At 48.1% G+C, this 10,779-nt stretch overlaps 1 protein-coding gene across 1 annotated transcript; it reads left to right on the top strand.

The window, feature by feature from the left end:
- The first annotated feature begins 1,828 nt into the window (after nt 1-1,828).
- LOC149873404 (uncharacterized) lies at nt 1,829-3,482 on the top strand. Its single transcript, XM_090034396.1, has one exon. It carries the CDS (start codon nt 1,857-1,859, stop codon nt 3,480-3,482), a length of 1,626 nt encoding a protein of 541 aa, XP_089890522.1. The 5' UTR covers nt 1,829-1,856.
- Nucleotides 3,483-10,779: the final 7,297 nt, after the last annotated feature.

Here is a 10,779-nt window from a genome sequence, read left to right as displayed (position 1 = left end):
GCAAAACCCTCCTAGCCGCTCAGCTGGCAGAACCACTCGCTGTCGGCCAAGGGCGATTGCAGGCAGTAGGAGCAACTTTGATACCTCGCCTAGCTCACGACCGACCCGATCCATGTTTCCATGGAGAACCAGCCACATGGAGTGCTTTAGTCTTAAATCACTTATACCATTGGAATGCATGGAAGTACGAGGATCTACCGCCGCCCCCGATCATTGACACAACACTACACCTCACATTGTACGTAACAACCCAGCCGGCTTGGATGGCGTCGGATGGTTCCACCCGTGAAGGCGGGAAGTATGGTTTCTATTGTCATCCATGCTGCATACACGATATCAAACCCGGCTGTGAGTCAGCCCAACGTAATGAACTCCTGGGATTCCGTGCAGTTACACAGCACTGCTTAGAAAACCACGACGCGACTCTCCCTGTCCCAATCATCGCTATTGATTCTCATTACATCTACGAGATAATAACTGGTACGACTAATCCGACTGAACACCTTGACATTTGGGAAGACACATACCGACTGTTGTCGCAGTTCACGATCCTACCACTAGTCCGCCACACACGTTCCCATAGGAATGACACCGACCCGGTACACGCTACAATCGATGAGTTGCTACGACCAGTACCTACTGATGAAGTACTCCCCCTAGACGATACGAGCGAACCAAGGCCACGACTAGTAACTAATGATGAAGTATTCACCCTAGACGAAACGAGCGAACCCATTTGTATTGACCCCTACCTCACTTGGTTGCACGAGCGATGGAGTCATCCAGGCCCCAAGGCATGCTACTCCCGATGGCGTGAGACCATAGTAGAAAAGCCACAGTATGGCTTACATCGTGACTGGAGGCGCGTAGTCCAAGCCTGCGCAGCCTGTGCAAAGGAGAAAGTACATCCAACGAGGAGCACACAAGGAGCCCTCGCAAAAGAAAATTTCAACCCAGGTCAAACCTGGCAAGTCGACCTTTTTGGGCCATTACCCGGAGCCTCGATCCCAAATAAGGGGCTACTCGTTATTGATCTCGGCTCTCGGCTAATGACCGTCGTACCCCTTCGGAAGTCCCACGCCGCAGCAGTTACTACAGCCTTAACCGCCGTCTTCGCGATGTGGCAAGTTCCCACCACAATACAATCGGATGGTGGGCCGCCTTTTACGTCAAACACTGTCGAAAAATTCGCTAGGTCATATAACATCACATGGCATCATCATCTTCCTTACCATCCCCAGTCCAATGGGGTTGTGGAACGGGCCATAGGACTTTATAAAGAAGCGCTCCGAGTAACGGGAAATGGGAGTTATCGAAATTGGACAGTCCGTAATCATGAGATCCTAATTAATCTGAATGCGACCAAACCCTTGTGGGAACAATCTACGGAAAAACCAGTCGAACCATGGGAGAAGAAATTTGCAGACAACGAGTTAGTGTGGGTCTCCCTTCCAGACCATAACCATCGCCATCCTAAAGTTTTGCAAGGCGTAATACAATCTGCAGAGAGCTATCCGAACACCTACTTGGTCACCCTTACAGATAGCGGACGGACCATACTCACCCACCACAACTGGCTATCGAGACGCTCTAATACAGAAACGATTCTACCACAAGACGTTAACCATACCAATGATACTACTTAAAGTCACAGCTCCTGTCCTCCCAGCAAGGGGGCAACTGTTTGTCCCTTATTAAGTGCTGGAAGGTACAGGAGAAAGAGGTCTATAGGAAAAAAGGACACGTTCTGTTGTTTTGTTTATGTTTGTCGTTTCAGGTTATCGGATCATTCCTCAGAGGATTTGAGAGGAGCCTGAAAATTAGAGTGACAACTTAAATCAGACAAGGCTACAAAGATGCCAAGAAGACAAAAGGACTTTGGAGTACTCTGGGTTTTGATGTGTTGTAAATATGTTACTTTTGTATCTACGGTATCGATCTCAGATTCTGAGCGGTCTCAAAATTCGGTTCTGTACTTGTTGTCAATGTGGGCTAATGCCACGGGAGACGACGAGAATGGTGAGGGATTGACCGCGTGTCTTAAAATCCCTCTGTCCGTAGAGGATTCGGTCCTCATCCCATATTCAGTACCGTTTGACATCGAAACATGGTTTACCAAGGTCTCAGAAAGTGGGGAGAATGTTATCAATATCTCTGTCCCCTTGATGGGAGGAGGCTATATTCTGACTAGTTACACTTGGCCCCGTGGATTTAATCTCACCACTCTCTCGCTAATCACTCGACCACCTCGTGAGGAGTGCTGGGAAAGGGAAGCTCCGTGCGCTTGTTCCACTATCCCATGGGGGATACACCCCGAAGGTGAGGATTGGTCTCGACCAGACATGTCGCTAAAGTGGGACCCCCGCTCAATTATCCCACCTTGGCACCTCACCCTCGTTCCCAGGGGAAGGAAAACTTCCAACCCTGAGGTCGTCCTCTCACCCCTCGTAAAGCCTACTCCCTTGGTGGTGTGGAACGAATCATTAACAATTGATCTAACTCAGCCAGGCCCCAGGGGAAACAATTCATGGTTTAGTTTTTATTACCCCATATTACGAGCGGTATTAGTAAGTGCTCTCTGCCATGGTGTGGAACAACCCATTAGACAATCCGGCCCCCCGGAAAGGACTAGGCATGCTTTTCCTGCCCCAGGTCGATGCTCTGAATTGAGTACACCAGCACCTCTGGGAATGGTATGGGCATGCTCGGACGGGCGATTGTACACCACCCTACCAGCTACATTATCAGGTGTACAGTGTTTCTTGAGTTCGATTTTATTTTGTCCACCTCTACAGGCTTCCACGGCACACCCGCCGAGTCCCCTTGTGTCACACCGAGATAAAAGATCTCGTACTCCGGTGTGGAGTTCTTTAACGAGTGGGGAAAAAGTTGCCCAGGGACTCAGTTGGGGTTTTGAGGGTCTCTTTTTCTGGGGACTCGCAATCGCCAAAGCCCGGATAGCATTAGCACAACTTTCTGAGCAGGTTGAGTTACTCGCAAATCATACGGCCACGGGTTTTGACCTCGTAGACCAACAGCTACAAGCAGTGTCGCGCATGACTATGCAGAACCGATTGGCGCTAGATGCAGTCCTCATCCAGCAGGGAGGACTGTGCCAGTATTTGAATCTGTCCCACGATATGTGCTGCATAGCCATCCCTAATGTCAGCGTCCCACTACAAGGTCAAATCATCAAAATCCAAAAAATTGCAGAGGAGGTCAATTCCATTGCGGGAATAGGAAAAGGATGGCTGTCTAGAATATTCAATTGGTTAGGCTTTAATGTGTCGTCATGGCTAACGAATTTGTTAACACCATTGTTATCGTTTTTATTCGTGTTCTTAGTTATCGTTCTTATCGTTAGTTGTATTTCTAAGATTCTGACACGGAAGTTTTCAGCTTTGTCTGTACACGTGTATTCCATCGTTCCCTCTCCCGATAAGTTTCGGAACGACGACAACACCGAGGGGGAGGAGGTATAATTCGGCCTTCTAGCTTCTGTGCTGACAGCAAGGGGGCATGTCATGGAAATTTTTTGAGTATGTGCTGCCAGCACAGAAGAGGTTAAACTGACATGCGCAGTTTGAAGCTGTGAGTGGAAATTTCCAAGGCTCACCCAGTCCTTGCCCCCTGGGTGACCTGCGGAGCTGTCAATCATTGCTGACCTACTTTCCCCACAGACGCATGCTCAGATTGTGTCAGCTTCTGACTGAGAGCATGCTCAGTCAGAACCTGACATGAGGTAATCGGACTAGAAATTTCTCTGCGGAGAGCACGTTGATTGGCTACTAAATTGATATAAAAGTTCTGTGAGCCCCTCCCTCGGGGGGAGATCGCGCGGACCAGAGACAGAGGCTGCTGCTGCAGGGACTGTTCTCTGAGTCAGGCTTCAGGGCCTATTGATCTCCTCCTTCGGTGGCTTCATAGTACTCGTACTACGGTTTTGACTACGTTCATCTGGCTTCCTGACTTACCTTTCGAACTGATTAACGGCTTACGATTTCGGATCACCCTCTGGACTTTGTTTAACCCGGTTCCGGACCATCGACCTCGGCTTTCTTCACCACCTACGACTCTGCTCATCCCTCCAACTGACGTCTCCGCTGCATCACCTTCTGGCTCCTGACCTCGGCTTTCTCATACGACCACCCGATTCGTCCATTGCTGTGGACTGGCGTCACGCGGTTCATCATCACCGTGTTACAGTTCGTTTTATTGTTTGTTTCGTTGTTTGTAATCCCCATTTATGAGCTGTTGACCAGCCCTGGGACTAGGTCTTCGGACTGAACCTCGTGGGCCAACAGACCCCTTTGTTGTTAATTGTTTGTTTGTGTTCCAACTGTAACTGAAGACCTTTCTGCCTACGCCTGAAGCGTAAGTCAAATAAATTCACCTGTTTTCCTCAATCCGCTCCGAGTCCCTAACTCCAGACTCTACGCCGCTAATTCCACCTGTCCGTATCTAATTGCCACCCCGGCCCACCGTGACCTTGGGGCCCGATCCTTCGGTTTTCCCCGACAGATAGAAGTCAGGCTAATGGGCCTGTAGTTAGCCGGATCCACTCTCCTCCCTTTCTTGAAGATCGGCACCACATTGGCCTTCTTCCAGTCTTTGGGCACTACACCAGAGCGCCAGGAGTTTTCAAAGATCCGTGCCAGGGGCTGGGCTATGACGCTTGCCAGCTCCTTGAGTACCCTGGGGTGCAGATTGTCAGGGCCAGCTGACTTGAAGGTATCCAGCTTCTCAAGGTGTTCCTTCACGAGGTCAGCATTGATGGAGGGTACGAGATCCCCATCACCCGGATCTCCCTGTCCCATAACAGGCATGGGCGTCCCGTGTGACTGATGAAAGACTGACGCAAAGTACCTATTTAAGAGGTTGGCTTTTTCCTGGGCGTCAGTTGTCAGTTGCCCCATCTGGTTTAGCAGGGGTCCAACATTGCCCTTGCTTTTCCTCCGGCTCCCCACATATCTGAAAAAGGACTTTTTGTTGTCCTTGATGCCTGAAGGTAGTTGGAGTTCAGTGCAGCCTTGGCTTTCCTGGTTTGCTCCCTGCAGGACCGGACCAGCGCGTAGTAATCCTCCTTGGAGGTGAATCCTGTCCTCCATCCTTTGTAGGCTTTCCTTTTTAGCCACAGTAGGTCCGCTAGGTCTCTGGAGAGCCAGGGGGGCTGCTGTGCCTTCTTGCTGCCTTTCCTCCGTGTTGGAATAGATTTAGCTTGTGCATTGAGGATCGCTTCCTTGAGAAGCAACCACTCTTCTTGAACTCCCATCTCCCTGGGGTCATGGTCCCTGAGGGCCTGACCGACAAGCCTTTTGAGCTTGTCAAAGTAGGCTTTTCTGAAGTCAAGGACTTCTGTGTTGCTGACTGACTTGCCAGCTTTACGGCGGATGGTGAAGGTGATCAGCTCGTGGTCGCTGTCACCCAACTTCCCATCAATCACTAGGTCGCAGATTAGGTCGTCCCCCGTAGCCAGTACCAGGTCAAGCAGCGCTTTGCCTCTCGTTGGCCCGTAGACTTCTTGAGTCAGGTAGAGGTCATCCACGCACGAGAGAAAGCTTTGCGCCCGCTCAGATTTAGCTGAGTGATCTTCCCACGAGATGTCCGGGTAATTGAAGTCACCCATGACAACCAAGGTCCTGGAGCAAGCGGCCTCAGTCAGTTCCCGGGCGAACTCCTGGTCAAGCTCGGGACTTTGAGTGGGAGGTCTGTAGTAGACTCCCACCGTTGTGTCCCCTGTGCTGAATTCCCCATGAATTTTTACCCAGAGGGTCTCTAGCTGTCCATGCCGGTTGCCAACATCAGCTTGCAGGGACATGTAGCTTTCCTTCACATAGAGAGCTACACCCCCGCCCCTTTTGTCAACACGATCCCTCCTGTATAGGGTATAGCCCTCTATACCCGTGGTCCAGTCATGGGTGGAGTCCCACCAGGTCTCCGTTATCCCAATGACATCATATTTCTTTGCACTGAGCAGGAGGACGAGCTTGTCCTGCTTGTTGCCCAGGCTCCTGGCATTAGTATACAGGCCGTCTTGTTCATTGCAATGAGAGAGTTCTCCTTGAAACCATGTGCTTGAGCAAGGGTCACAGGACTAAATTTGAAGTCTGTAATTGCAGTAGATAGTAATCCTGATCCTTTTAAAGTCACCATAACTCATAAAATAAGTTATTGCATCTGGTTTTGAAAATCATTATTATTCTATATTTGGGACTATTAACAGGTCAGGATTTACCACATGTGGTATCTGTGATGCACCAGTTACTTCGTGTTCTATAAGAACAAGAATTCTATAAGCAGAATTTTTTCCAGTATATCTGTTTTGGTAGATAGTGAGTTTCTTTGTGATTTTCTTTAAAAACCAATTTGGATAATTGAGAAAGTATGACAGGGGAAATGTAAAAAAGGCAAGACAGCTATATCCTCTGCTTGGGAAGAATAAGGCTGTGAACTCCAGTGTCCTGACCAGATTCTGTTGTTGGACTCTTGACAAAAAAACAAAGTTCCCACTACTGGTTCGTAATATTCTGTACTGTCTATCATAATTTGTTTAGGCTGTGATGGTGTGCCAAATGGATTGCTACACTTGATGCCAGAAGTGGCTGGTTAAGCATTCTGTTATTTGCACTGGTGGGTGGGAAAGTGGAGGGGAGAATATTATTTCCATAGTATAAATGCAGATTGAAAGGGAAATCCTCCATGAAAGGTGCTCTGTAAGTGTAAGATCATTATTGAGATTGCTGTAAAAATCTGAATGGCCTTTGGAGAGTCTTAAACTTTACTGCTGACAAACCATGTACTCACTACTAATACAGGTTCTTCAAGGCCATGCTTTCTTTAGTTAGAAAGGCAGTGGGGGTCAGGGTTTTTCCAACTGAGAAATTAGGCAATTCTGTTTGTGATAACTAGCAGTTGGTCAACAATAATAGGTCCCAAAGCCTTCCTACCAGGAGCCAATAATAAAGACTGTACCAATCAAAGAAGCATGCAAAGAACATACCAATATTTAAACCCCCTTATTTCTCAAGACAGGCATGCAGTCCCTCAAGAGATAGTGATATTTAAGCATCATGCCTAGTGAACAATGCCACTGAATGCTCACTGTGAGCTCTGGTTGCTCACGGTTCCTAATCAGCAGCAAGCCAGGTTCTGACATGTAGCTAAGCCATCTGTGCTGAGGTAGTAGTGAACATATATAAGTACTGCAGCTGCTATTCTTTGAGTTCTTTTATTTTATTCATTGACTTCTGTTTGGTCTTTGCAGAGCATGTGTGTTTGCTAGGTTTTACTGGAGTGTATTTTGCTTTCTGTCCAGTAACCAAAACTACTAATAAATATCTCATTCTCTCCTGGCAGATGAATTCAAAACAAAGTCTGAGTCTAGCCTTTCAACTGAAATTTCCCATCTAAACAGCTGGCAGTTCTGAGAGTCTCTTCTTTCATGTCAGATGTTTAGTAAAACAGGAGGCTACCAATTTTTACAGTTGTCTGTCCTCACCCCTTACCCCCTGCCTCCCTCTTCAGAAGTTTGAGCCATAAGACTTGCAGATACCCATGCAGTATGGGCATGTGAGGAGACTAGAGACTTGGGCCAGCTGCACAAAGGTTTTTTCTCTGCATTGGTACACAGCACCCACCACTTGCCTCCTTTACCTTTTATCAGTATACTACCATGGGCTCTCCCATACCTCTTTCCAGTGGGTTTTACAATGTGGACTGAAGCCAGCTGAAGCAGTATTGAACAGGTCAGCATTAATTCCTATTGGTTTGAAAGACTAAAATATAGTGCAGTGGCTGGCTGTCACTTTGTAAATGGCAGATGCCAAGCTACATAGAACCGATTAGGTGGTCAACTATGAATTTGGCATTTGTTAACCTGACATTTGAAACGTCCTGTGGCTTTTTTTATAGCCCAGCCTATTTCCTCCTTCCCCAGGTTGGCAACTGCTTGTTTATTTAACTGACTTCCTTAAAGTCCCTCAGAGAAAGGCAGTGCTTGGTTTCCTAAGTGTCCATTTTAATGGTTTTAGAAAGTTGCCAATGGCATGCTGTGTTGTTTCTAAAATATGCACACAACAAGCAGGAGCTTGGGTCAGCTCATTGCAGGAGAATGGCAGCTGGAGAATTCTGCAGCTAACCATCTTGTCATATGTACACTAGACTATGCTACACAGCAAAAGGAAAAAAATTGTGAATTTCACCAGTTGTAATGGAGGGAAGAACCTGAGACCGGTAGCATGACAAAGACGCATCAGTTTGCGTATCCCACCATTTCATCCCATAGTCCAAGAATGCTTCTCTTCCATAGATTTGTATCAACCTAAGCTAAGGTTGCTTTTAACTGATACCCACTTGCTTTTAACTGATGTACTGAGTGCCCGTAATGCATGAGGTGTTCTGCCATAAATTGCTCACCATTCATTTTAGTATGCCTAATTCTAATAAATGCATGATTAATTTGTAATCTTTGCCCATAGGGGTACAAGGTACAGCTATTGTTTTTCTTTGGTTAACAGACACTTGAGAATAATGTGTTAACCAGGAAATCTATTAAGAGCCAAGATCAATACAATCAGTATGAAATATTATGGTATGATGCCTCCTTTTGCTGTTACTCCTTTCCTTGCTATAGGCATGCATGTTATATATTTTAATACCTGTCACAAAATAATTAACTGACTAATATGTAGGTCCTGTGTATGCACAGAGCAGGGATTTTTCCTGGCCATCCAAGAAAGGGAGTTATGTGGGGCCAGGAATGAGAGAGTGAAGTAGAGGGCGTGTGGTTTAATGAGATAGCTGCTCCTTTGGGAAGGGGAACCTGGACACTAGCTTAAAACCTTGCTCAAAATGAGGCAGACCCTTGCATACTTTATTCATGACTATTAAATGTAAGGTGCAGTGGCTTTGCTTCAAGAGAAGGGTGAGAGAGGGGCCTGGATGATACCTAACCGGTAGTCTGGGAAATAGGAAGAATGTAGGTTCAAACCCTTCTGTGTGAGGTGGGGCTTAGAGCCTGTATGAGTGCCCTAACCATTTAGATATTAGGCTAAAATGCAAGGGCCATCCTCCAGTGTCCAACGTTTTCTGGTCACAGATTTTTGCCTGGTTCCAATTTCAAGACTTACGTATGCCCAGGTATGCACTTGCAGGGCCACCGGGCACGCCTAGTCAGAGTGCAGCCTCCTGTGCTTCCACGCTGCCATGGGGCAGGCTTGCGAATTGTGTGTAAGTGCCAAAAGCAGCAGTTATGTGGCTGAGCAAGTGCCATTTGGGTGTGTAAACTGAAATTGGAATCCATCCTGAGAGTAAGTTCACCAGCTTTCCCTCCTCACACACAAACAATGGCCATTGATTTTTCTCTCACTTGGTGAAGCTACTATTGGACTGGAATCCTGCAAGATTTAACCGCTGACTCTGGAAGAGGATTTAGAAAACTGACATCTTGTTAAACACTGCAGATGTGCTAGAAGAGCCACATCCAGAATTCTCTTCCTGTCCTTGACCCCTGCCATGGGGTGCACAACCTTTTGTCAAAACCTTTTATCAAAACTTGGTGGGGGACTGTAAAGGCTAACTCTTCACGACAGATGTGCTGCTGCTGCTCTGCTATTTAAAATAAATACAGGCGGGATAGAGAAGGAAGGAAAGGTGGGGGTGTGGCACTCTATATCAAGGAGCACTACACATCCTCTCCCAGCAGAATGGGGTCAGAGGAAGGACAGGCTGAAGTGCTCTGGGTTAAGATTCAAGGGGACCGTGGGGAGAGTGATTTGACGGTGGGGGTCTACTACAGACCCCCCAACCAAGGGGAGGAGCTGGACTGGGAATTTTCGGGCCAACTTGCAGAGGCACTTAAGGCAAGGGATGTAGTTGTCATGGGTGATTTTAATTATCTGGGCATCTGCTGGGAGGAACAGTCAGCCAGGACGGACCGTTCCAGGAGGTTCCTAGCTGAGATACAGGACCTCCACTTAATCCAGGAGGTGCACGGTCCCACCAGAGGAAACGCCCTGTTGGACCTGGTCCTGGCCACAGGCAACAACCTGGTAACGGGCCTCCAGGTTCTTGCCCACCTGGGCAATAGCGATCATCGCTTGCTGGAATTCACCATCCAGTGCAGGGTGTCAAGGGCCTGCAGCAAGACGGTAGCCCTAGACTTTAGGAGGGCCAACTTCAACAAGTTGAGGAGACTAGTGGGTGAGGGGCTGGGGTCCTTGAGGGCAGGGGAACTCAGTGTCCAGGACGAATTCTCGTTCCTTAAGGAAACGATACTCAGGGCCCAAGGGGAGTCCATCCCAACAAGATGCAAGGGAGGCAAGAGTGCCCGAAAGCCCCCTGGCTCACCAAGGGCGTCCGGGAATGCCTGCTTGCCAAAAAGGCGGTGTACACCCGGTGGAAGGGGGGTGCTATCTCCAAAGAGAAGTATACCTCCTCTGCTTGGGCCTGTAGGGGGGCTGTCAGGAAAGCTAAGGCGGACATAGAGCTAGGACTAGTGTCCAAGATCAAGGATAATAAAAAGTCCTTTTTCAAATACATAGGGAGGATGAAGAAGGCACCAGATAATGTGGGGCCCCTGCAAAGTACACTGGGCAATCTGGTAGTTGTGCCAGAGGAGAAAGCGGAACTCTTTAACCAATTCTTCATGTCTGTTTTTTTGTGCAGGGACCGGGACTTCCCCGCTGTGATGCCAGACGGACTCGAGGGGAACGCCTCCAGACCTCAGGTTGGGGAGGACCGGGTTAGAGAGCTTCTGGAGGGGCTGGACGTGTTCAAGTC

This window comes from Crocodylus siamensis, chromosome 1, assembly GCF_052110815.1.
Source record: "Crocodylus siamensis isolate JL-2025a chromosome 1, ASM5211081v1, whole genome shotgun sequence".
Taxonomy (NCBI): Eukaryota; Metazoa; Chordata; order Crocodylia; family Crocodylidae; genus Crocodylus; species Crocodylus siamensis.
The sequence above is the reverse complement of the archived record's forward strand: the minus strand, read 5'-3'. Positions and strand labels throughout refer to the sequence as shown.